At 45.9% G+C, this 26,532-nt stretch overlaps 3 protein-coding genes across 4 annotated transcripts in view; all 3 read left to right on the top strand.

The window, feature by feature from the left end:
- Positions 1–9,794, top strand: part of C1QC (complement C1q C chain) — a 326,718-nt gene extending 316,924 nt beyond the window's left edge. The window contains exons 1-3 of one of the 2 annotated variants that reach the window (XM_081955059.1): positions 6,195–6,319; positions 7,443–7,621; positions 9,086–9,794. In XM_081955059.1, coding sequence (XP_081811185.1) covers positions 6,219–6,319; positions 7,443–7,621; positions 9,086–9,642 — 837 coding nt within the window. In that variant the 5' untranslated portion in view covers positions 6,195–6,218 and the 3' untranslated portion in view covers positions 9,643–9,794. Of the gene's footprint in view, positions 1–6,194; positions 6,320–7,442; positions 7,622–9,085 lie in introns of those variants that run through there. The other variant, XM_081955060.1, reaches the window with a different exon arrangement.
- On the top strand, positions 125–2,956 carry C1QA (complement C1q A chain). The gene is made up of 3 exons (XM_081955072.1): positions 125–314; positions 2,057–2,226; positions 2,341–2,956. The coding sequence occupies exons 2-3, from the start codon at positions 2,064–2,066 to the stop codon at positions 2,910–2,912; spliced, it is 735 nt and encodes a 244-aa protein (XP_081811198.1). The 5' UTR covers positions 125–314; positions 2,057–2,063; the 3' UTR covers positions 2,913–2,956.
- Positions 9,795–12,926: 3,132 nt separating the features above from the next.
- C1QB (complement C1q B chain) lies at positions 12,927–18,216 on the top strand. The gene is made up of 3 exons (XM_081955071.1): positions 12,927–13,070; positions 16,112–16,284; positions 17,405–18,216. The coding sequence occupies exons 2-3, from the start codon at positions 16,113–16,115 to the stop codon at positions 17,986–17,988; spliced, it is 756 nt and encodes a 251-aa protein (XP_081811197.1). The 5' UTR covers positions 12,927–13,070; position 16,112; the 3' UTR covers positions 17,989–18,216.
- Positions 18,217–26,532: the final 8,316 nt, after the last annotated feature.

A 26,532-nucleotide genomic window follows, 5' to 3' on the forward strand; every position in this document is an offset into this window, starting at 1 on the left:
TGAAGTAGGGGCAATTCGGCCCCCAACTTGGGGCCATCTGCAAATGTGATGAGTTCCCCTTTTATTTTGAAGGAGGAGACAGTGGCACCAACTTCTCTGTTTGAAAAGTCACAATTTGCTTGTGGCCTAGCGGGAGGAAGAGGAAGCAATTGAAAAGGGGAAAGGAGGAAGGGAAACTTAATTTTTTTCCCCCTTACTCAGCCAAACTCAGCCATCTGGGACTCTCCTCCGTCCCGTTGTCCTTCCTGCACCCAGCCAAGTGAGACATTTGCCTCCAGAAATCTGGTTGGGATCTGATCTTTTTTTCCAAAGAGGTAAGTGGTCCTTTGGAGTCTCCTTACCGAGGGGGCTTCAGTTCAACTTCAGGATTATCCCCCAACCTGCCCTCTTTGGGGCTGTCCTGATGGACAATCCTTCACCAGATGGTTGGAAGAGAATGGTTGCCACGAAGAGTCCCTCCATTTGAAAGCGGTTGAGGTTCTCCTCGATCTTCTGCCCACCAAGATCCAGGTTCCTCAATCTTTTAACAGATTTAACAGGTTTGGAAGGGAGAGGTCATCTATCCTTGATAGCGTGAAGAGGGGTGGATTTCAAGGGTTGAATTTTGAAGTACCAGAGCAGTTTAGTGTCTTCCGCTTCTGTTTGTTTTGTGGTCCCATTAGTTCTCGCTCGCAGATCTTGATTTCTACTTATGATTATTATTATGATGATTATTATGCCATTTCTGGTCTGTTCCCCGTGTAAATCCTAGACTGTTGAGGGAAAATATTGAGGTTACTCGGAGTCTTAAAAAACCTGAAGCTCACATAAAGTTTTAAGATTGGAAAAGTTGGTGTCTCCTTCTGCTTAGTGGAACAAAGCAGAATAACAGAGTTGGAAGGGGACCTTGGAGGTCTTCTAGTCCAACCCTTTCATAGGGAATAACAGAATGACAGAATAACAAAATGGTAGAATAACAGAACAATGGAATAACAGGCTAATGGCAAGACAGAATAACCAGACAATGACAGACAAAAATAACAGAATAACAAAACAATAGAAGGATAGAATAATAGAATAACAGAATGACAGAATAACAGAATGATAGGATAAGAGAATCACAGAATGATAGAATAACAGAATGATGGAATAATAGAATGACAGAATGATAGAATGACAGAATGATAGAATGACAGAATGATAGAATGACAGAATGATAGAATGACAGAATAGCAGAATGATAGAATGACTGATAGAATGATAGAATTACAGAATGATAGAATTACAGAATAATAGAATAGCAGAATGATAAATAATAGAATGACAGAATGATAGGATAAGAGAATAACAGAATGATAGAATTGCAGATTGATAGAATAATAGAATGATAGAACGACAGAATAACAGAACAGCAGAATGATAGTATAAGAGAATAACAGAAAGATAGAATAGCAGAATTATAAATAATAGAATGACAGAATGATGGAATAATAGAATGACAGAATGATAGGATAATAGAATGACAGAATGATAGGATAAGAGAATAACAGAATGATAGGATAAGAGAATAACAGAATGATAGAACGACAGAATATCAGAATGATAGGATAATAGAATGACAGAATGATAGGATAAGAGTATAGCAGAATGATAGAATAATAGAATGATAGAACGACAGACTAACAGAATGATAGGATAAGAGAATATCAGAATAATAGAATAACAGAATAATAGAATGACAAAATGACAGAATGACAGAATAATAACGTCGGGAGGGACCCCGGAGGTCATCCAGCCCAACCCCCTTCTCAAGCAGGAGACCCCCCAGGCCCATTCCAGACCAACGGGGGATTTCCTTTCTCGTCTTCTTCCCTACGGCCGTTACACCAAAAGCGCCTGGTCCAGAAAATAAATCGCCCGGAATTGCAAACGGGAGAAGCCTTGAAAACGCTTTCTTGTCGCCTGTTCGAAGCTCCTTGGGAGGTGGGCCGTTCCCCCCCTTCCCTCCCCAAGAAGGAAAAAATAAAGAGGGGGGGAAAATGAGGGTCTCAACCCACTTCTCTACTCGTGGCTACAGAGTCAGCATGGCGAGACACCTGTGGCTGGCAATGGCCGCCCTGCTCCTGATGTTGGAGACGGTGATTTCCCAGCAAAACATCTGCCAAGCATCTGACGGCAGAGACGGCCACGCGGGATCCCCAGGGCGGAACGGAAGACCGGGCCCAAAAGGAGACATGGGGGCCCCAGGTAAATAACAACGATGCCCCTGGATTCTACTCCAGCAGGGGGTTGGACTAGAGCACCTCAGAGGGGCCCTTCCCACAATCCTATTTTTTTTTCTCTCTTTCCTTTCCTATCCAGGTTTGGGGACACGGAGCAGCGGGATCCGGGGCCCCAAAGGCGAACCGGGGGAGCCCGGCCTGGCGGGAGAACCAGGCAGCCAAGGATTCCGCGGTCTGGATGGTCCTCCAGGGCCCGCCGGTGAACTGGGGGACCGGGGACCGAAAGGCCAAGTGGGGAACATCCAAGGCCAGCCCAAGACCGCCTTCTCGGCTTCCCGCAAGAACCCGTCTCCCGGGCTGTCGCCCAAAACGGTGGTTTTCGACCACAGCATCACTAACCAGGATAACGCCTACAGTACCCAGACGGGGAAATTCACCTGTCGAGTGCCGGGTTATTATTATTTCACCTTTCAGGTGGTCTCCAAAGGCAGCTTGTGCCTGGATCTGATGCACGGGGACAATGCGGTGGCCACCTTCTGTGACCAGAGCCAGGGTCTCCTGCAGGTCAACTCGGGGGGCAGCGTCCTCAACTTGGCTTCCGGAGACCAGGTGTGGCTGGACAGCAACCTGCCAGGTGTGCCTAACGTCTACAGCGGGACGGAGGCCGACAGTGTCTTCAGCGGCTTCCTCTTGTTCCCCACCAAAGTCTAATCGAGCTCACGGGTTGTGTTGTTTTTTTCGGGGGGTGGGTGGGAAGCGCGGGGGCTGAATGCCAATTCTTTCTCTTGCCTACGCTCCCCCTGCGAGGGAGGCCACCCGCCTGATCGACGGGGTGGGTGGGAGGGGTCTCCAGTGCTCCCTGCATGGAGGGGAAGATGCTTCTCTCTGCCAAATAAAATCTTGTCAAGGTGAAAAGACAAAAGGTGTTTGTTGGTGTGTCAATTCACTTCGTTGGGCCTTTCCCCTCCCTCCCTCCATATTTCAGAGCGTGTCCCTCAGGGGAGGGGGAGGGTGGGAGTGCACTCACGAGGGTGTCGTCCCCGTGACATGTTTGAATTATTTGGGTTTTTCTTGTGTGGGTTTGTGAGGAAGAAAGAGAGAGAGAGAGAGAGAGAGAGAGAGAGAGAGAGAGAGAAAGAAAGAAAGTGAGTGAGAGTGAAAGAGGGCAGAGGGAGGGAGAGGAGGGAAGGGAAGGAGGAAAAATGGAGGGAGGGAAAAAATGAAAGAACAAAAGGAAGGAAATAAGAAAGAAGGAAAGAAAGAAAGAAAGAAAGAAAGAAAGTGAGTGAGTGAGAGTTGGTGGAGGGAGGGAGAGGGAGTGGAGGGAAGGAAGGAAGGAAAAAGGGAGGGAGGGAAAAATGAAAGAACAAAAGAATGAAAGAACAAAAGAAGAAAGGAAATAAGAAAGAAAGTGAGTGAGAGTGAGAGGGTGGATGGAGGGAGAGGGAGAGGAGGGAAGGGAGCAAGGAAAAATGGAGGGAGGGAGGAAAGAAGGGAGGGAGGGAAAAATGAAAGAACACAAGAATGAAAGAACAAAAGAAGGAAGGAAATAAGAAAGAAAGAAAAAAGAAAAAGACAGACAGACAAAGAAAGAAAGAAAAAGGAAGGAACAAACGAAGGAAGAAAAAGACTAAAAGAAAGGCAGACAGACAGAAAAAAAGAGAGAGGGGGAGAGAGAAGAGGGAAGAGAGGGAGGGAGGAAAAAGAGGGGGGGGAGGAAGAAAAAATGAAAAAACAAAAGAATGAAAGAATGAAAGAACAAAAGAAGGAAGGAAGGAAATAAGGAAGAAAGGAAAAGGAAAAAGATAGAAAAAGATGGAAGGAAGGAAGGAAAGAAAGGAAAGAAAGAAAAAGAAAGAAGGGTGGGTAGGAGGGAAAATAGAGGGAGGAAGGAAGGAACGAAATAACGAAAGACGGGAAGAAGGGAGGAAGGGAGGACGTACCAGTCTTACGTTCTATGAAATGACACCAAAGTAGGTTTTTAGGGGGGAAGGAATCACCCTCCAGGCCTCTTCCAAATCTTTCCATGTTATTCAAGTTCCTGCGTGGGGTTAGACTGGATGACCACCAAGGTCCCTTACTCTCTACCAGTCCCACATTCTATGAAATGACATCAATGTAGATTTTTTTTGGGGGGGGGGGGGGGGAAGATCAGATCAAAGCCTGATTTTTAAAGCAGGTGTCACTCCTTTGCGGTCAGAGATGCTGTCATGGCAGGCAGGGGGTGGATTAGATGACCTCCAGGCTCCCTTCCCATTTCTCTAATGGAAAAAAAAAATGAAATCAGCCCTCTGGGCAAGATCTGTGAGTATCCTCCATCAGGCCTAGAATAATCTCTCCACAATGGTCTTATATTAAAATAATTAAATAATGGATGCTGACCTAAAAGCCCCAGCCAATTATGGGTTGTTTTAATTGATATAATTAATCTCTCGCTGACCAATGAAGGGAGCAGCTGCCCTTCTGGAGTTGTGGCTGCTTCATCGCTGGAGGTTTTTAAAAAGAGATTGGGCAACTGTTTATCTGGGGTGGGTATAAGGTCTCCTGCCTTGGATCAGGGGGTTGGACTAGATGACCTCTAGATGAGGTCCCTTCCAGCCCTGTTATTCTATGTCATCCCATTCCGCCTTGTGGGGCCAAGACATTCTCTGCGAGCCCCATTTGATCTTAGAACATAGACTCTTAGGGCTAGAAGGGACCTCGGAGGTCTTCTAGTCCAACCCTTTGCTCAAGCAGGAGATCCTAGAACATTTCAATCAATCAATCAGAATAGAGCTGGAAGGGACCTTGGATGTCTTCTAGTCCAACCCTCTGCTCTAACAGGAGACCCTAGACCATTTCAATCAATCAATCAATCAACCAATCAGAATAGAGCTGGAAGGGATCCTGGAGGTCTTCTAGTCCAACCCTCTGCTCTAACAGGAGACCCTAGACCATTTCAATCAATCAATCAATCAACCAATCAGAATAGAGCTGGAAGGGATCCTGGAGGTCTTCTAGTCCAACCCTCTGCTCTAACAGGAGACCCTAGACCATTTCAATCAATCAATCAATCAACCAATCAGAATAGAGCTGGAAGGGATCCTGGAGGTCTTCTAGTCCAACCCTCTGCTCTAACAGGAGACCCTAGACCATTTCAATCAATCAATCAATCAATCAACCAATCAGAATAGAGCTGGAAGGGATCCTGGAGGTCTTCTAGTCCAACCCTCTGCTCTAACAGGAGACCCTAGACTATTTCAATCAATCAGTCAGTCAGTCAGTCAGTCAGTCAATCAATCAATCAATCAATCAATCAACCATTTCAATCAATCAATCAATCAATCAATCAGAATAGAGCTGGAAGGGACCTCGGAGGTCTTCTAGTCCAATCCTCTGCTTAAGCAGGAGACCCTAGACCATTTCAATCCATCCATCCATCAATCAATCAGAATAGAGCTGGATGGGACCTCGGAGGTCTTCTAGTCCAACCCTCTGCTTAAGTAGGAGACCCTAGACTATTTCAATCAATCAGTCAGTCAGTCAGTCAATCAATCAATCAATCAATCAATCAATCAATCAACCATTTCAATCAATCAATCAATCAATCAGAATAGAGCTGGAAGGGACCTCGGAGGTCTTCTAGTCCAACCCTCTGCTTAAGTAGGAGACCCCAGACCATTTCAATCAATGAATCAAATCACTGAATCAATCAGAATAGAAATGGAAGGAACCTTGGAGGTCTTCTAGTCCAACCCCTTGCTCAAGCGTGAGACCCATACCTTCACACCAGCCCTAGGCGGTAGGCCACTTGGGTGAGAATTTCCCTAGCAGAATGGAGACTTTTAGCGAAATCTCTCCCCTTCTGCTTGGGGATTCCTGGGGAAGGGGAGATGGAAGAGACCTGATTACAAGGCAGCAAAAGACTCCATGCTGAGGGCTGAGCTTCAAAAGAGAAGCACCAAACGCAGTGGACTAGTTCCTTATTTTCTTGCCTCTTCTTTCGGGGGACCACCAACTTCCTCCTTAAATCTGCTGATGTGGCCGGCCCATTTTCCTGCCCTGAATGGGAAGTTGTTGGCCAGTTCATTAATTCCTGTTGCCGCAGATCTGCTAGGATCCCACCGAAGCTCCGAGAGGTAAGAGACCCCTCCCAGAATTTCTTTTCTTTCTTTCTTCCTTTCTGTTTCTTCCTTTCCTTTCCTTTCTTTCTCTCCCTCTTTTCTTTCTTTCTTTTTCTCCCCCTCTTTCCTTCCTTCCTTTCTTTTTCTTTCTTTCTTTCTTTCCTTCTTTCTTTTTTCTTTCTCTCTCTCTCTCTCTCTTTCTTTTTCTTTTTCTCTCTCTTTTCTTTCTTACTTTTTCTCCCCCTTCCTTCCTTCCTTCCTTCCTTCCTTCCTTCCTTTCTTTTTCTTTCTTTCTTTCTTTCCTTCTTTCTTTTTTCTTTCTCTCTCTCTCTCTCTCTTTCTTTTTCTCTCTCTTTTCTTTCTTACTTTTTCTCCCCCTCTTTCCTTCCTTCCTTTCTTTTTCTTTCTTTCTTTCTTTCTTTCTTTCTTTTCTCTCTCTCTCTCTCTCTCTCTCTCTCTCTCTCTCTCTTTCTTTTTCTCTCTCTTTTCTTTCTTACTTTTTCTCCCCCTTCCTTCCTTCCTTCCTTCCTTCCTTCCTTTCTTTTTCTTTCTTTCTTTCTTTCCTTCTTTCTTTTTTCTTTCTCTCTCTCTCTCTCTTTCTTTTTCTTTTTCTCTCTCTTTTCTTTCTTACTTTTTCTCCCCCTTCCTTCCTTCCTTCCTTCCTTTCTTTTTCTTTCTTTCTTTCTTTCCTTCTTTCTTTTTTCTTTCTCTCTCTCTCTCTCTCTTTCTTTTTCTCTCTCTTTTCTTTCTTACTTTTTCTCCCCCTCTTTCCTTCCTTCCTTTCTTTTTCTTTCTTTCTTTCTTTCCTTCTTTCTTTTCTCTCTCTCTCTCTCTCTCTCTCTCTTTCTTTTTCTCTCTCTTTTCTTTCTTACTTTTTCTCCCCCTTCCTTCCTTCCTTCCTTCCTTCCTTCCTTCCTTCCTTCCTTCCTTTCTTTTTCTTTCTTTCTTTCTTTCCTTCTTTCTTTTTTCTTTCTCTCTCTCTCTCTCTTTCTTTTTCTCTCTTTTCTTTCTTACTTTTTCTCCCCCTCTTTCCTTCCTTCCTTTCTTTTTCTCCCCTTCTCTCTCTCTTTTTTCTTTCTCCACACATCTTAAAGTTGCCATGTTTGCAAACCACAGCTCGTTTCTCTCCTCCCCGCAGGATGGAGGGGACATTGGCAAGGATGGTGGCCTGGGCCTTCCTCCTTTTGATCCTGGGAGATCGCACCTGGGCTGCAGATCCCCCAAACTATTGCTACGGGGCACCGGGACTCCCTGGGGTCCCAGGACCACCGGGAAAAGACGGCCGAGATGGACATAAGGGACCCAAAGGAGAACCAGGTGAACTGTTCATTTTAACAATTTTGGGTGAATCTGCTTTGCAAATCTGGATGGTCCTCTCGGCCACTTTCTTATGGCTATATATATTATTATTGTGCATGCTCAAAAGACATTAAAGGGGAAAATAGGTGGAAAAACGAGGGACAGAAGAGACATCATTCAGATCAATAAACCCCAAACCAAAGATCTCAGGGGCTGCCCCAAAGAAAGAGGGAGTCAAGCTATTCCCCAAAGCACCTGAAGGCAGGAGAAGAAGCAATGGGTGGAAACTAATCAAGGAGAGAAGCAAATTAGAACTAAAGAGTAGTTTCCTGACAGTGAGAACAATTAACCAGTGGAACAACTTGCCACCATAGGTTGTGGCTGCTTCCATCACTGGAGGTTTTCAAGAAGAGATCGGACAACTCTTTGTGTGGAATGGTCTAGGGTCTCCTGCCTGAACAGGGGGTTGGACTAGGAGACCTCCGAGGTCCCTTCCAGCTCTATTCTCATGGATGGATGGATAGATGGGTGGATGGATTTATTCCTTCATTGGGTGAAATGCTGAAATGCTATTCTGATTGATTGATTGAAATGGTCTAGGGTTTCCTGCTTGAGCAGGGGGTTGGACTAGAAGACCTCCAAGGCCCCTTCCAGCTCTATTCTGATTGATTGATTGATTGATTGAAATGGTCCAGGGTCTCCTGCTTGAACAGAGGGTTGGACTAGAAGACCTCCAAGGTCCCTTCCAGCTCTATTCTGATTGATTGATTGAAATGGTCTAGGGTTTCCTGCTTGAGCAGGGGGTTGGACTAGAAGACCTCCAAGGCCCCTTCCAGCTCTATTCTGATTGACTGATTGATTGATTGAAATGGTCCAGGGTCTCCTGCTTGAACAGAGGGTTGGACTAGAAGACCTCCAAGGTCCCTTCCAGCTCTATTCTGATTGATTGATTGAAATGGTCCAGGGTCTCCTGCTTGAGCAGAGGGTTGGACTAGAAGACCTCCAAGGTCCCTTCCAGTACTATTCTGATGGATTGAAATGGTCTAAAGGCTCCTGCTTGAGGAGAGGGTTGGACTAGAAGACCTCCAAGATCCCTTCCAGCTCGGTTCTCATGGATGGATGGATGGATGGATGGATGGATGGATGGATGGATGGATAGATGGATGGATGGATGGATGGATTTATTCCTTCATTGGTCGAAATGCTGAAATGCTATTCTGATTGATAGATTGAAATGGTCTAGGGTCTCCTGCCTGAGCAGGGGGTTGGACTAGAAGACCTCCAAGGCCCCTTCCAGCTGTATTCTGATTGATTGATTGATTGATTGATTGATTAAAATGGTCTAGGGTCTCCTGCTTGAGCAGGGGGTTGGGCCAGCTCCCTTATTCCATGAAAGGAATGATTGTACGTCGAAAGCTACCGGAGTTCCTCCTTCGGTGACCCTCCCTCCTGCTTCTAACTCACCTCCTCTCCCTCCTCCAGGTCCTCCAGCCGCCTACGGGAGCCACGGACCCAAGGGAGAGCAAGGGGACCCAGGGCTCCCTGGGCTGCCCGGGAAAAGCGGGCCCCGAGGAGTTCCCGGGAGCTCAGGCGACATCGGTCCCAAAGGGGACCGCGGGGAGCCCGGAGACCCCGGCGGCCACAAGCTCATGTACCAATCCGCCTTCACCGTCAAGCGCCAGACCCAGGAGCACCCGGTGAAGAATGCCCCCGTGGTCTTCCGTGGCAACGTGACCAACACCTACCACGATTACGACACCTCCACGGGGAAATTCACCTGCCGTATCCCGGGCGTCTACTACTTCGTCTTCCACACCTCGTTGACCTCCAACCTCTGCGTCAATCTCTTCCGCAACCGGGAGCGGGTGGCCAGTTTCTGTGACCACCTCTCCAACCCCAAGCAGGTCAGCTCCGGGGGCGTCCTGCTCCAGTTGGAAGCCGGGCACCAGGTGTGGTTGGCGGTCAACGATTACAACGGGATGGTTGGCATCGCCGGAGCCGACAGCGTCTTCTCCGGCTTCTTGCTCTTTCCGGATTAAGTCCTGCCGAAGAGGTCTTTGAGTTGGCTTGCGGGGCCCTTCCCCTGCATCTCCCCTAGCTTCCCTCTCCTTCAAGGTTTCTCCTGCCTCCTGCTGGTTAAAAATAAGAATAATAAAGAGCTTGTGATGGCGATGAAAAAAAACACACCACAAATCCATTGTTGTTTTGGTTTCTTGGTTCACCGGCGTTTACAGCGGGATGGGTCTCAACCGTGCCGAGTTTTAAGAGGGGCAGACTTCAACTCCCAGAATTCTCATGCTATACCGGCTGGGGGATTCTGGGAGTTGGAGTCCACCCATCTTAAAAGGTTGATAAAAGAATGGCCATGGGGATTCTGGGAATTGAAGTCTGTCTACCTTAAAAGGTTGACAAGAAAATAACTGGGGGATTCTGGGAATTGAAGTCCGTCTATTTTAAAAGGTTGCCAAGAAAATAACTGGGGGATTCTGGGAATTGAAGTCCGTCTATCTTAAAAGGTTGCCAAGAAAATAAATGGGGGATTCTGGGAGTTGAAGTCCGTCTATCTTAAAAAGTTGCCAAGAAAATAAATGGGGGATTCTGGGAGTTGAAATTCACCCATCTTAAAAGGTGGACAAGAAAATGGCTGAGGGATTCTGGGAATTGACGTCCACCTATCTTAAAAGTTTGCTAAAAAATGGCCAGGGGATTCTGGGAGTTGAAGTCCACCCATCTTAAAAGGTTGGCAAGAAAATGACTGGGGGATTCTGGGAGTCGAAGTCCATTTATCTTAAAAGGTGGACAAGAGAATGCCCCAGGGAATTCTGGGAGTTGAAACCCACCTATCTTCGAAGATGGCTAAAATAATGCCCGGGGGATTCTGGGAGTTGAAGTCCACCACTCTTAAACTTGCTATGGTTGTAAGTGGTTTAGGGCATTACGTTATAAGAATATACAGTATATACAGCATATGAATATATGGCCTCTTGGCTCCTGTGGATGGTTTGAGGATAAGCCATTCAAAAATTGAAGCCCAAGTTTCCTCTCCTGTGTTCGGCCCCTCTTAAGGGGCACCAGAATTTGCACCCCAATCAATGAAGAGCTCTGACTGAAGGGGGGTTCATTAACTTTGGTTTAGAGTTGAATAATACTGAAACACAATCAGCCAATCAAGAAATCAGAGCTTCATTGTAAGTTGGAGACCAGCATAAGAAGAATACAAAAATCTATAATGTGAAAAGCTAATATATATATATATATATATATATATATATATATATATATATATATATATATATATATATATATATATATATATATATATATATATATATATATATATATATATATATAAATTCACAAAATTAAAAATATTTTAAAAAGTTTATACGCACACAAACACAATCTATATCAATATTATCCATATCTGTCTGTCTCTCATCTATCTATCTATCTATCTATCATCTATCTATCTATCTATCTATCTATCTATCTATCATCTATGTATGTATCTATCTATCTATCTATCTATCTATCTATCTATCTATCTCTACATCATCCATCATCTCTACCTACCTACATCCATCATCTATCTGCCCATCTATCTCAGTACTCTTCAGTACTCTTCAACATCTTCATCAATGATTTGGATGAGGGAATAAATGGGGAACTCATCAAATTTGCAGATGATACCAAGCTGGCAGGAATAGCCAACACTCCAGAAGATAGGCTTAAGATACAGAAGGATCTTGACAAACTTGGACATTGGGCACTATCTAACAAAATGAAATTCAGTGATGAAAAGAGTCAGGTTCTACATTTAGGCAAGAAAAACGGAATGCACAGGTACAATATAGGTGGTACCTTGCTCAACAGTAGTAACTGTGAAAGGGATCTTGGAGTCCTAGTGGACAACCATTTAAATAGGAGCCAGCCGTGGGCAGCAGCTGCCAAAAAAGCCAACCCAGTTCTAGGCTGCATCAACAGAGGGAGAGAATCAAGATCACGGGAAGGGTTAATACCACTTTATAAGGCCTTGGTAAGGCCACACTTGGAATATTTGCATTCAGTTTTGGTCGCCATGATGTAGAAAAGATGTGGAGACTCTAGAAAGAGTACAGAGAAGAGCAACCAAGAGGATTAGGGGACTGGAGGCTAAAACCTATGAAGAACGGTTGCAGGAACTGGGTATGTTTAGCTTAAGAGAAAGAAGGACTAGGGGAGACATGATAGCAGTCTTCCAATATCTCAGGGGTTGCCACGAAGAAGAGGGAGTCAAACTATTCTCCAAGGCACCTGAGGGCAGGACAAGAAGCAATGGGTAGAAACTAATCAAGGAGAGAAGCAACCTAGAACTGAGGAGAAACTTCCTGACAATTAGAACAATTAATCAGTGGAACAGAAGTTGCCTCCAGAAGTTGTGAATGCCCCAACACTGGAAGTCTTTAAGAAGATGTTGGATAGCCATTTGTCTGAAATGGTATAGGGTTTCCTGCCTAGGCAGGGGGTTGGACTAGAAGACCTCCAAGGTCCCTTCCAACTCTGCTATTGTATTGTATTGTATTATCTATCTATCTATCTATCTATCTATCTATCTATGTATCTATCTCTACATTCATTCATCCATCCATCCATCCATCTATCTATCTCTACATCCATCCATCCATCCATCCATCCATCCATCATCCCTACCTACCTATCTACCTACCTACATCCATCATCCATCCATCCATCTATCTATTCTTCCTTCTTTCCTTCCTCTTTCTTTCCTTTTTTCTTTCTCCCTTTCTCTCCCTTCTCTCCCTTTCTTTCTTTCCTTTCTTTTCATTTTGTCTCCCCTTCTCTCCCTCCTTCTCTTCTCACTCTCTCTCTCTCTCTCTCTCTCTTTCTTTCTTTCTTTCTTTCTTTCTTTCTTTCTTTCTTTCTTCTTTTCCTTCTTTCTTTTCTCCCACTATTTTGCCATTCTCACATTCAGCCTCCCTTTGGCTGGCTGCAACCCTTTGGCCATGCACACCCAGCAAAATTATTTCTCAGATGGCCAAGCCGCAGGTTCCGGATTGCAAAACGCTTACTCCCCCCCACCCCGCACAGCCCCTGGAGCCAGAGGAGGGAAAAAAAGGGAATAAGACCCCCCAAACCACAAAAACCACCAGGAACCCAACTTTTTTCTTCCTTTATTTTCTTGCAGAAGTAGCAGAAAAGACCCTGAGGTGCATCCTGCTCCCTCCCCCCTTACTCGTGAGAAAGATGGATGTGAAACTGCTGGCAGGGCAGATGAAGAATCCGGGAAGAGGAGGGGGATTCGCCCCACAGAAAGGAGAAGCTCGGGTCAGTTTCCTTGTTGTGGCCAACACAACGAGGAGGGAGGTGTGTGTGTGTGTCAGCAGCCTGCAAACCAGAGGTGTGTCTGTGCACACCAGGAAATCACTTCAGACGATTGCTAGCTTGAAGGAAAAGCAGGACGTGCCAGGTAAGAAAACAACATTTTTGAAGAGAAGAGATGACGGATAAACAAATTGCCCTTAAAATATTAAATTAGCCTATTATAAGCTAGGGAGGCAGAAATAAAAATAGATAGGGGAAATATTAAAAGACAAATTGCTTATAGAATGAATAAAAATCACGGAAGTTTACAGAACATTAGGTGTTTTTCTTTCAATGCATATTTTGACACTGTTACAAGGCTATATAATTTGATTCGTGTGATGGAGATAATCAAAAACGTTAATGTGAATTGGATCAGAGGAGATATACAAAATAACGAGGATTATATCAACTTGATATAATGTCTGTCCGTCTGTCTTTAAGGAGATGTTGGATAGCCATCTGTCTGAAACGGTATAGGGTTTCCTGCCTAGGCAGGGGGTTGGACTAGAAGACCTCCGAGGTCCCTTCCAACTCTGCTATTGTATTGTATTGTATTATTGATAAATATGATAGAGATTATTAACAACGTTAGCATAAACTGGATCAATGCAAATGAAACTTAGCTATATTTGTTTATATTTAATAGAGAAATGTTTAGATAGAAGAGAGATATAGAGGAAGGTAGAGATAAAGACGAGGAGTTAGGCGTTGTTTGAATATATACGTTTGAACAATATAATAAGGGTTACTTATATTTGAAGAATGGGATAGAGGTTACTAATATTGTTATTGTGAATTGGATTAATAGGAATGATACCTAGAACCAACTCTATTCACACACAATATAAATATATAACTTAAATAATAATAATAAAATATATTTTTAAAAAAGAAAAGAATTTCTCTCTCTCTCCCTTCCTCCCTCTCCCCCCCCCTCTCTCTATTTGTCAGTGGTGAATCAGAGATTCTTAGGGTCCATCAAAGGACCCACAAAATTGTCCCAAAGGGGCTTTTTTTTAAAAAAAAACAATTGGCTTTCCCCATTCCCCCCCCCCCCCCACTTCTTGGAAAACGTTTCGGTTCTCATCTGAGAATCTTCCTGAATTCTGGGATGAGAAGCCAAATACGTCCTTTTAAAAAAACGGCATTCTTTTTTTTTTACATTTATAAATAAAATGCATGTTGGGGAGGGAAAAAGGAAGGAAAAAATATAGGGAAAAGGGGAGCGGGAGAAAGGATTGGCTTTGACGCCTTTTGGTGCCGTAGAATAAGACAACAGCATCAAAGGATCAACTTTTTACTTTTAAATAATGGTATCAGCTAGCCATTTCTAGTAACGATAAACCGATCCCATCGGTAAATTCCAAAATCAAAGTTTCACTTTTTCTTCTCACCTCGAGCAAGAAGTCCAGAAGTGACTGGAATAGATAGATAGATGAGAGAGGGAAAGACAGAGAGAGGGGGGGGGGGGAGGAGACAGACAGACAGACAGACAGACTGGATAGATAGACTGGATAGATTAATTAGATAGATGGATGGATGGATGGATGGATGGATGGATGGATGGATGGATGGATGGATGAATAGACAGACAGGCAGACAGACAAACAGACAGATAGACAGACTGGATAGATTAATAGAGTAAGATAGATAGATAGAGAAAGATATAGATAGATAGATAAAGATACAGAGATAGATAGATAGATAAAGATACAAATAGATAGATAGATAGATAGATAGATAGATAGATAGATAGATAGATAGATAGAGAAAGATAATAGATAGATACTGTAGATGATAGATAGATAGATAGATAGATAGATAGATAGATAGATAGATAGACAGATAGATGATAGATAGATAAAGATACAGAGATAAAGATAATAGATAGATACTGTAGATAGATAGATAGATAAAGATACAGAGATAGATAGATAAAGATAATAGATAGATACTGTAGATGATAGATAGATAGATAGATAGATAGATAGATAGATGATAGAGAAAGATACAGAGATAGATAGATAGATAAAGATACAGATGATAGATAGATAGATAGATAGATAGATAGATAGATAGATAGATAGATAGATAGATAGAGAAAGATAATAGATAGATACTGTAGATAGATAGATAGATAGATAGATAGATAGATAGATAGATAGATAGATAGATAAAGATACAGATAAAGATAATAGATAGATACTGTAGATAGATAGATAGATAGAAAGATAGATAGATAGATAGATAGATAGATAAAGATACAGAGATAGATAGAGAAAGATAATAGATAGATACTGTAGATAGATAGATAGATAGATAGATAGATAGATAGATAGATAGATAGATAGATATAGAGATAGATAGATAGATACTGTAGATAGATAGATAGATAGATAGATAGATAGATAGATAGATAGATAGATAAAGATACATAGATAGATAAAGATAATAGATAGATACTGTAGATAGATAGATAGATAGATAAAGATACAGAGATAGATAGAGAAAGATAATAGATAGATACTGTAGATAGATAGATAAAGATACAGAGATAGATAGAGAAAGATAATAGATAGATACTGTAGATGATAGATAGATAGATAGATAGATAGATAGATAGATAGATAGATAGATAAAGATACAGAGATAGATAGATAAAGATACAGATAGAGAAAGATACAGAGATAGATAGATAGATAGATAGATAGATAGATAGATGATAGATAGATAGATAAAGATAGATAGATAGATAGACAAACAGACAGGATAGACGAATATATTTTAAAAAATAACTGGGCAGCCATTTGTCTGAGAGGCGATAGGCTCTCCCGCTTGAGCGGAGGGTTGGACTAGAAGACCCCCCAGGTCCCTTCCATTATTCGGTGTTAACCTAATTTCAATGTGGCGTCTACTTTCCCTCCACCTTAAAAGTTCCTAAGATTGAGAAAGGCCGCATCCCAATCCAGACCGGTGGCCTTCAACACCCAGCATTCCCCAGCCAGTATGGCCATGCCTTTGCTGGGAATTCTGGGAGTTGGAGTCCTTGGTCTGGGAGCTACCAAGGACCGGGGGGGGGGGGGCTGTTTCCCTGGAGAAACCGAGTCACACTGGATCCCTCTCCTGCTTTCTGTGCCCATCCAGGATGCTCAGCGCCAAGGTGCTACTCGGGGTATTGATGGTCTGCATGCCCGCAGCATGGCTGGCACGAGCCACGAGCTGCCAAGGCCCCTCACTCATCCCAGGGACCCCCGGTATGCCAGGGGCCCCAGGGCCCAACGGCCAGGATGGAGTTGACGGGAGCAAAGGAGACCGAGGTAAGGAAAGAGAAGCACGTCCATTAAAGGACCATATTGGGTGCGTGGGTGGGGGCAGACACCGGCTTCTAAGGCAAAGGAAGGGCAAAGGTCAGTAAGGGGAGCTTGGGTCATCTAGACCACCCCCTCTACCTTGGAGAAACACACACACACACCCTGGGGGTTAACAAGCCCTCCACCTCACTGCTTGACAAATCTTTGCCCCAAACGAGGAGGAGATGGAGAAAGAGAAAGAGAAAGGAAGAGAAAGGAGGAGGAGAGAGAGAAAGGAGAAGGAGAAGAAAGGGGGAGGGGGAGGAAGAGGAGGAGATGGAGAAGGAGAGGGAGAAAGAAGGAGGAGAAAAAAGGAGGGAGAAGGAGAAGGAGGAGAAAGGAGGAGGGGTGGGGAAGAGGACGAGATGGAGAAGGAGAGGGAGAAAGGAGGAGGAGAAAAAAGAAGGAGGGAGAAGGAGGAGGGGGAAGAAGAGGAGATGGAGAAGGAGAAAGAATGAGGAGAAAAAAGGAAGGAGAAGGAGGGAGAAGGAGAAGGAAGAGAAAGGAGGAGGCAGAGGAAGAGGAGGAGATGGAGAAGGAGAAAGAATGAGGAGAAAGGGGGCGGGGAGATAGAAGAGGAGATGGAGAAGGAGGAGGAAAAAGGAGGGAGAAGGAGGAGAAAGGAGGAAGGGGGAAGAGGAGGAGATGGAGAAGGAGTAGGAAGGAGGAGAAAAAGGAGAAGGAGAAAGGAGGAGAAAGAGAAAAAGGTGGAGAGATGGAGAAGGAGAAAGAGAAATGAGAATCTCTTTCTTCCTTCCTACCTACCTCCCCTCCCCTCTTTTGTCTCTGCCCACCTTCCTTCCTTCCTTCCTTCCTTCCTTCCTTCCTTCCTTCCTTCCTTCCTTCCTTCCTTCCTTCCTTCCACCATTAGGAATACCAACACTCTTCCAAGCTCACAGCCACACAACCTTGCACCAGTGATTCTCACACTCAACCCATTACAATTCCTCTTCCTCACCCTCTAGTTGGCACCCGCACCCACAACAACAACCTCGCAAGCTAGGCCCCGTAGGTGCCACCGTGGAGCTCCCTCTCTGTTCTCTTCTCCGCCACACCGTCGTCCTTTTTCCCCCCATTCTTCTCTTAGGTCCGCCTGGCAGAGTCGAAGATTACCGAGACGCCGGCGAACCGGGCGAACCGGGCCTCCCAGGTTTCCCAGGGAAATTTGGTCCCCGGGGACCCGCCGGTGCCAAAGGTCCCCCAGGGCCTCCCGGTGAGCCAGGCCCGAAAGGCGAATCCGGGGACGCCAAAGCCTCCCACCGCTCTGCTTTCTCGGCCACGCGGGGCGCTACGTTTACCCCTCGCCGGGCTCAGCCGGTCCGCTTCGACCGGGTCATCACCAACGTGGGGAACCACTACAACAACCGCTACGGGCAGTTTACCTGCCAGATCCCGGGGATCTACTATTTCACCTACCATGCCACTTCGCGAGGCAACCTCTGCCTGAATCTGAAGAAAGGCCGGGGAAGTGCCAGCGGGGAGAACGTGGTGACCTTCTGCGACTACGTTTTGAACACCTTCCAGGTGACCACCGGCGGGGTGGTTCTCCGCGTGGCCAAGGGCGAGATGGTGTGGCTGGAGCCCACGGAGAAGAATTCCCTGCTGGGGGGCATCGAAGGCGCCGACAGCATTTTCTCCGGCTTCCTGCTCTTCCCCGAAGCGAACCTCTGAACACCGTTACCGCCGTCTCCGCCGCATCCCTCCCCCCGAAAGGATAACGGCGGGGATCTTACGAGTCGCAATCCTCCCCGTCTCCTTCCCTCTGCTCAGCCCCCTCTTTGCTTTCGCCCACCCCTCAAATTATTTTTTTCAAGAGGGGTGGGGGTGAGAAATCCCACTCACCTTCGAGATCTTGGCGAGATTTGCAAACGAATCAATAAACCATCATTGAGAAAAGTTTCTCGGGATCTGTGGGTGGATTCGAACTGGGGTTTCAGGGAAGGTTGGGGGAATTTAGGAAGTGGAGGGGGTGGGGGTGGGGGCTTTACAAGGTGGCTCAGTGGCTAAGATGCTCAGCTTGTCGATCAGAAAAGGTCGGCAGTTCAGCGGTTCGAATCCCGAGCGCCGCATAACGGAGGGTGACCGCATAACCGTGACTTGTCCCAGCTTCTGCCAACTTAGCAGTTCGAAAGCAGGTAAGAAATGCGAGTAGAAAAATAGGAACCACCTTTGGTGGGAAGGGAACAGCGCTCCGTGCGCCTTCGGGAGTTGAGTCATGCCACGGAGACCACGGAGACGTCTTCGGACAGCGCTGGCTCTTCGGCTCTGAAACAGAGAGGAGCACCGTGCCCTAGAGTAGGGAATGACCAGCACATACGTGCGAGGGGAACCTTTACCTTTTATACTAGTCCTCGACTTACAACGGGTTTAGTGACCGCTTGAAGTGATGACGGCAGTGGAAAAAGGGACTTTTTTTCACACTTACTACCTTTGAGTCATCCCCACATGTCCTACATTCAGATGCTTGGCCACTGGTTCGTAGTTATGACTGTGGCTATAACTTCCCTGGACAAATTTCTCGCTTAGCAACGTAAATTTGGGACTCGACATTGTCCGAGGACTCCCCGTGCATCTTTGAAGTTTCATAAAATAAGATTAAAAAATGCGGTCAAAGCAAAAGTGAAAAGCTAAAGCCAAGTACCGACTGTCCTGGACTTATGACCACAACTGAGCCACTTAGTCCCTTCAAACAGTCATTAAACGAATGGTTGTTAAGTAGAGAATTGCCTGTATCTTTTGTCCAGCATGCAGCTGAGCCAGATGTAGCCAGCAGAGGGCGGCAGACGCTCAAGGATGGGCATAGAGACCTTACAGATGGCATGAGAGTTATCAAAGGAGACCCCCCCTCACTTTATGAAAAGGGGGCTTTGTGGATACTGGAGGATACTAGCTGGGAAGGAGGGAAGGAGGGAGGGAGGGAGGGAGGGAGAGAAAAGAGAAGGAATGATGGAAGACAAGAAGGAAGGAAGGGAAATGAGGAGGAAGGAAGGAAGGAAGGAAGGAAGGAAGAAGGGAGGGAGGGAGGGAGTTTGAGGTACCCCCCACCCCCCAAATGCTGGGCCTGGAAGCAATCCAGAAGGAAAATGAAAAAAAGAAGAAACATGAAATTGAAGGAAGAAAAGAAGGCAGGAAGAAAGGAGGGAGGGAGGGAGGGAGAGAAAGAAGGAAAAGGGAAGGAGGGAGAGTGAGTATGGGAGGGAGGGAGGAAGGAAGGAGGGAGGGAGAGAAGAGAGAAGGAGGTAGAGAAAGAGGGAAGGAAAAGGGAAGGAAGGAGGAAGGGAGAGACAAGAGAAGGAAGGAGGGAGGGAGAAAAGGGAGGGAGAGAGGGAGAAGGAAGGAAAAGGGAAGACAAGAAGGAAGGGAAAGAAGGATAAGAAGGAAGAAGGGAGGGAGGGAGAGAGGAAGGAAGGGAGAGGAAAGAGAAGGAAGGAGAAGGGAAGGAGGGAGGGTAAGAAAAGATAAGGAAGGAGGGAGGGAGGGAGAAAAGGATGGAGGGAAAAGAGAGGAAGGAAGAGGCGGAGGGGGCTTCTCCTCTGCCAGCGCTGCCCCCTCCCCCCCCGCCCTCCCCTCCCCTCCCTGCCGGGGGCTCCATGCGAGTCTCCCGTGACCCAGAAACGGGTTGCGGAGCCCGGGGCGGAGAAATGGGGGGCGAGTCGGCCGGGCTGGAGGTTTCCATGGGGACGGCCGGAGACCTGGTCACCCCCCTTGGCCCCCTCCCCTTTCTTCCCAGCATGCCATGCTACCTCCACTCCTCCCCCCCCTGTCCCCTCCTTTGGCCACCCATTCCTCCCTTCCTCCTCCACTTGCGCATGGAACGGCGCCAAGAGGGAGAAAAAGGGGGTTGGGCTAGAGGACCTCGAGGTGTCCCTTCCAGCCCAACGATTTTAGACGCAGCGCGCCGAGGCTCCGGCCTCTTTCCTGCGGCAGAAGGGGGACCGAACCCCCTTTTCCCTTCGCTGGGAGACCCCCAACCACTTGCCATCTTCTTCCTCCCTCTGCCCCCTCCTCTCTTGCCCCCCCAAAGGGAGGGGGGCCGTCGACCCACGGCTGGGACCCCCCCAACCTCACCCAAAACAAACAGCCCAAGGCTTTCTGAGACCCTCAGAAAAAACCCCTCCCCATCATCCACTCAGTCCTCGCCTTGCAACATTTCGCTTAGTGACCGAAGTTACACTGAGAAAAAGGATTTACGACCGTTTTCCACACTTAACGACCGTGGCATCCGTGATCAAAATTCGGAGGCTGGGCAACTGACTCGTGCTTATGACGGTGTCGGCGTCCCGGAATCATTTTGTGACCTTCTGACCCGCAATGTCCATGGGGAAGCCAGGTTCGCTTAACGACCGCGTGACTCACTTAAAAACGGCGGTGGTTCGCCTAAGGGTGGCAAAGAAGGTGGTCGAATGGGGCAGAATGGACTTGATTAATGCTTCGCTTAGTGACTGAAATTTTGGGCTCGATTGTGGTCGTAAGATTATCTGTGTTCTCAGCAGGGCCCCCGATGGGGTGGGGGGCAACCCTCAACATGCCCCCCCCCTTTCTCTCTGTCTCTCTCTCTCTCTCTTCCTCTTCTTTGCTCTTTCTCTTCTCTCTCTTTCTCCCTTGCTCTTTCTCTTTTTCTTCCTTTTCTTTCTCTCTTTCACTTTCTCTCTCTTTTTCTCTTTCTCCCTCCCTCTATCCCCTTTTCCTCTCCCCTTCTCTCCCTCTCTCTCTCTCTTTGTTTTTCTGTCTGTCTCTCTTTCTCTTTCTCCCTCTTTCTTTCTCTCCTTTTCTCTCTCTCTCTTTCTTGCTCTTTCTCTCTTTTTCTTTCTCTTTCTCTCTTTTCCCTCTCGTTCTCTCTCTCTCTCTCTCTCTCTCTGTCTCTTTCTTTCTTTCTTTCTTTCTCTCTTTCTTTCTCTCTCTCTCTCTCTTTCCAGCAAACAATTTCCCCACCTTCCTTCCTTCCTCCCTTCCTCCTCCCCCCTCCCTCCCTCCCTCCCTCCCTCCCTCCTTTCTTTCTTTCCTTCCTTCCTTCCTTCCTTCCCTATATTTCTCCCTTTCCTCTCTCTCTCCCTCCCTCTCTCTCTCTGCTTTTTCCAGCAAACAATTCCCCCTCCCTCCCTCCCTCCCTCCCTGCCTCCCTTCCTTCCTCCCTCCCTCCCTCCCTCCCTCCCTCCCTCCCTCCCTCCCTCCCTTCCTTCCTTCCTTCCTTCCTTTCTCTATATTTCTCTCTTTCCTCCCTCCCTCCTCCCCTCTCTCTGGTTTTTCCAGCAAACAATCCCCCCCCCTTCCAAAGCTTTCAAGGAATGGAAAAGAGCTTGGGGGAAGAATGGGCAGCTCACATCAGCCAGTGGAGGGAAAAAAAGGAATATATAATAGCCTCCATCCTTCCCCCCCCCCACCTTCCAGCCCCCCCCCCTCCAACCCCAACCCCCTCCAGCCCCCAGGGAGAACCAAGCTGGAGAAAAAGCTCTTGTGGATTTGTGCCATTTTGCACAGAGAGTCCGACGTGGCCCACCGCTTCTCCTGGTGAAAAAGAAATCACAATCCAAAAATAAAAAAATAGCATTTAGACTCATACAGGTAATACCTGAATTTATAACTGTTTGTTTAGTGACGGTTCCAAGTTACAACGGCCCTGGAAAGAGGGACTTGGGACCCTTTTCCTCATTTACGACCAATGCAGCATCCTCGTGGTCGTGAAAATTCAGACACTTGGCCACTGACTCGCACGTACAACGGTTGTAGCGTCTTGGGGTCATGTGCTCCCCTTTTGCGACCCTCCGACCAGAAAAGTCACGGGGAAGCCATTGATTTGCTTAATGACCGTGGCGCTCACTTAACAACCGCAGGGGCAACATCCACTTAAACCAATGTCTCACTTAGCAACATAAATTTTGGCCACCATGGGGGTCATAAGTTAAGGACTACCTTTATAGCACTCTCTGGGCAATTTATAAGATAGACACATTATTTGCATCTTGCCCCCAGCAATCTGGGTCCTCAATTTACCGACCTCAGAAGGACAGAAGGATGAGTCCACTGTGAGCCAGTCAGGATCGAACTGCTGGCAGTGGGCAGAATTGACGTAAAATGATTTCATTTTGCTTCGAAAGTTCGGCTCATGAGATTTTGGATGGGCACCCGGAGGTCAGAGGCCAATCCACAAGGCTGCAGTCGGTCAGAAAGGCTGAAATTGGATTTTTTTGCCTTGAGCCATGGGCTGGATTAGATGACCTCTAGGGGTCCCCTGGAGTCAAGCCTCACATGCAACTGGGCAAGGTTCAGGAAGCAGGAACAGTACAGATCTCTGGGTTAAATTTCTTAAATGCTCTTTTTTGATGGGCTGGATAGATTTGACAGCATGTTTTTCTGACGATTTAAGTTTTATTTCCAAAACTTAAAAGGATATTTTACCTTTTTCATATCCTTTGATCTTCCAGCGTTCCAATTCTTCTTTCCACAGATTCTCATCATCTTTCTCTCTCTCTCTCTCTTTCTGTCTCCCCCCTCTCCCTCTCCCTCTCTTTCTCCCTCCTTCCCTCTCTTTTTCCTGCTCTCTTTCTCTCTTTCATTCTCTCTCCCCCTCCCTCTCTTTCTCTCTCTCTCCTTCCCTCCCTCTATCCCTTTTTCCTCTCCCCTTCTCTCCCTCTCTCTTTGTCTGTCTGTCTCTCTTTCTCTCTCTGTCCCCCCTTTCTCTTTTTCCCTTTCTACCTCTCTCTTTCTCCTCCTCTTTCCTCTTTCTCTCTTTCATTCTCTCTCCCCTCTACATCACTCTCTTTTTCTCTCTCCTTCCTGCCCCTCTATCCCTCTCCCTCTCTATTCTCTTTCTCCCTCCCCCTCTTTCTCTCTGTCTCTCTTTCTCTCTCTCTTTCTCCCCCCGTTTCTCTCTCTCTCTCTTTCTGAATCTCTTTATCTCACTTTCTCTCCCCCTCCCTCTCTTTCTCCTGCTCTTTCCTTCTCTTTCTCTCTTTCCTTCTCTCTCTCCTTCCCTCCCTCTATCCCTCTTTTCTCTCCCCTTCTCTCCCCCTCTTTGTCTTTCTTTCTGTCTCTCTTTCTCTCTCTCTGTCCCCCTCTCTTTTTCTCTCTCTACCTGTACCTCTCCCTTTCCCCTCCTTTCCTCTTTCTCTCTTTCATTCTCTCTCCTCCCTACATGACTCTCTTTTTCTCTCTCCCCTTCCCGCCACTCTATCCCTCTCTTTTCTCTTTCTCCCTCCCTCTCTTTCTCTCCGTCTCTCTTTCTCTCTTTCCCTCCCCCCTCTGTTTCTCTCTCTCTCTTTCTAATCCATCTTTCAATCCTTCTTTTCAATAACCCATCAAATTCAGTTGTCAGTGCTACATGTCTTAAAAAGAGGCTAAATTTGCAAGAGATTCTTAAAGCATTCTAGGTCATATTGTTTAGATAATGCCTGTTTCATAATATGGCATGTTTTATAATAGTTTGGAGTCTCCCTCCCTCTCTCTCTCTCTATAAAATATATTTCAAAATTTAATATATATTTATTTATGAACGAATTACATCAACAATACGTTATGCACCCAATCTGTTTTATTGCTCGAGTTTTAAACTACACAATCTCGTGTTTCTAAAGTTATTTTAAACGTTAAAAATTGATAAATTAAAATTTTAAGGGGTGCTTCACATTTTTGCCTTTCGGGTTATTTTTCTGTTTATTTTCTCTCCGGAGGCCTTGACTTTCTCGTGAGGACGGGGATGTTGCAACGGTCACTAAGTGTGAGGACCAGTCATAAGTCACTTTTCCCCCTTGTCGTCGTAAGTCGAGGAGGGTCTATTGGTGGGTTTCGCTTATTTTGTTCTTGCCTGCATCACAAACTCAATTTTTCTCCTTCTTTCTCACGAATTCAGGAAACTAAACTTGGTTTAATCCCATTAAAACAGCCTCACGGGTGCATATAAACGGGGGAGAAAAAGAGCCTTCGTAGCTGGATTTGAAAACGCTACAATCCAGCGAGTCCTTGACTTACGGCAGATCACTACTCACAATGGCACAGAAAAAAAGAGACTTGGGACTGTTTTTCCCCCCTTAACGACCGTCGCACTGACCACGTGATCAAAAATTCAGATGCTCAGCAGCCACTCGGATGTGGTGATTCCTCCTTTGGCGAGCAAAGTCCAAGGGGGGGGGGGGAACTGGATTCGCTTAACGACCATGTAACTAAGAACGATGGTGATTCACTTAACAACCGTGGTGAGAAAGGTCGTAAAACAGGGCCGAATCTGCCGAACAAATGTTTCGCTTAGCCACATAAATTCTGGGCTCGATTGCGGTCGTAAGTCTACTTTCTGTATTGGGGGGGGGGTCCTGATTGCCAATTGTGATTTTTTCCCTTGATATGCTGGCACGGAAAGGGGACAGAAGACCCCCTTCCCAATATAGATAATCCTCGACTTACGACCAAAATGGAGACCAAAATTGGCCCCGCCCACTCGCCCCATGAGAACCAACTCCTCATTGGCTCTCCAAATAAGCTCCACCTCCTAGGTAGCTCACCTGGGAGTTGGCTTGAAGCCAGTTTTCCCCATTTAAACTTTTCTTGCAGGGGGCCATGGAATTTTGGCCCCCTCCCCTTAAGTAAATCTCTTTCCAGTCTCGGTTTGGGTGGAAATTTATGGGCCGTGATAAAAAACTCTCCATAAAGTTTATTGCGGAAGGATTTTAAACCTAACTTACCTGGCTCAAGGTTACCTGGGGGAAGGTGGGGCCGATGAGGTAGGTTTTGGTTGAGACTTTTTATCTCTCTGGGGGGGGGCTGAGGGGGGGGAAGGGAGCTGTCTTTTTGCTTATCTGGGGAGGGGGGCAACTTTTTGTTTGTTCTTTTTTGAAGAGGAATTTGCTTAAACCAGGAGCCTGCCTGAAAGGGCCGTCATTTGGGGCTGCGTTGTGCAATGGGCGGATCCTTTCACACACACACACACACACACACACAGTCGGGCGTGTCAGGGCTCTGTGTCATTTTACAGTTGGTGGGGTTCTTTTTTTTTTAAGGTTTCGGATTTTATTGGGCTGCCAGCCACCCAGAGTTATTTGAAATAGTATGGGGCGGTAAATAAATCCAATACGTAAATGATTGGATGGATGGATGGATGGATGGGTAGGTGGAGAGAGAGAAAGAGAGAGAGAGAGAGATTATATATATAGAAAGACGATAGATAGATAGATAGATAGATAGATAGATAGATAGATAGATAGATGATAGATAGATAGATAGATAGATAGAATAGAATAGAGAGAGAGATGTTAGAATAGAATAGAATAAAATAGAGAGAGAGATGATAGAATAGAATAGAATAGAGAGAGAGATGATAGAATAGAATAGAATAGAATAGAATAGAGAGAGAGAGAGATGATAGAATAGAATAGAATACAGAGATGGATGGATGGATGGATGGATGGATGGATGGATGGATGGATGGATGATAGAATAGAATAGAGAGAGAGATGATAGAATAGAATAGAATAGAAGTTGATAGATGATATAGATGGATGGATGGATGGATGGATAGAAGATAGATAGATATAAAAGATAGATGATAGAAACAGATGACAGAGAAACACATAGATAGATATAGATGGCTAGATAAAAGATAGATAGATATAGATGATGATGATAGATGATGATAGAGAGAGATGATAGATAGATACACATAAGAGAGGGGGGAGGGGGAGAGGGGGAGGGGAAAGAGAGAGAGAAAGAGACAGAGAGAGGGAGATTATATATATATAGAAAGGTGATAGATAGACAGACAGACAGACAGACGTACTATGGATGGATAGATAGAAGATAGATAGATATAAAAGATAGACGATAGACACAGATGACAGATAAAACCATAGATAGATAGAGATGGCTAGATAAAATAGATATAGATAGATGATGATAGATAGATGATAGAGAGAGATGATAGATAGATAAACATAGGGGGAAAGGGAGAGAGAGAAAGAGAGAGAAAGAAAGAGAGACAGACAGACACACACACACACACACACACACAGAGAGAGCAACAGGAAGGCAGATCTTGAAGGAGAACTGGGGGGGGGGGTCTCCCTAACCCCCCCTCCCCTAGGATGGGTTTAGAGAATCTCCAAAATCCAAAGCCAACAGCTGGCGGAGAACGGCTGGCTGGAAGCCTGGGATCCACTCCGCCCCGCCATAGATCTGTGCCGGAGAGGAGGGCGGGGGGGGGGCTCTCCTGGCTGTGGGGAAGCCGAGATT

Source organism: Natrix helvetica (assembly GCF_964273705.1).
Source record: "Natrix helvetica genome assembly, chromosome: 5".
Taxonomy (NCBI): domain Eukaryota; kingdom Metazoa; phylum Chordata; class Lepidosauria; order Squamata; family Natricidae; genus Natrix; species Natrix helvetica.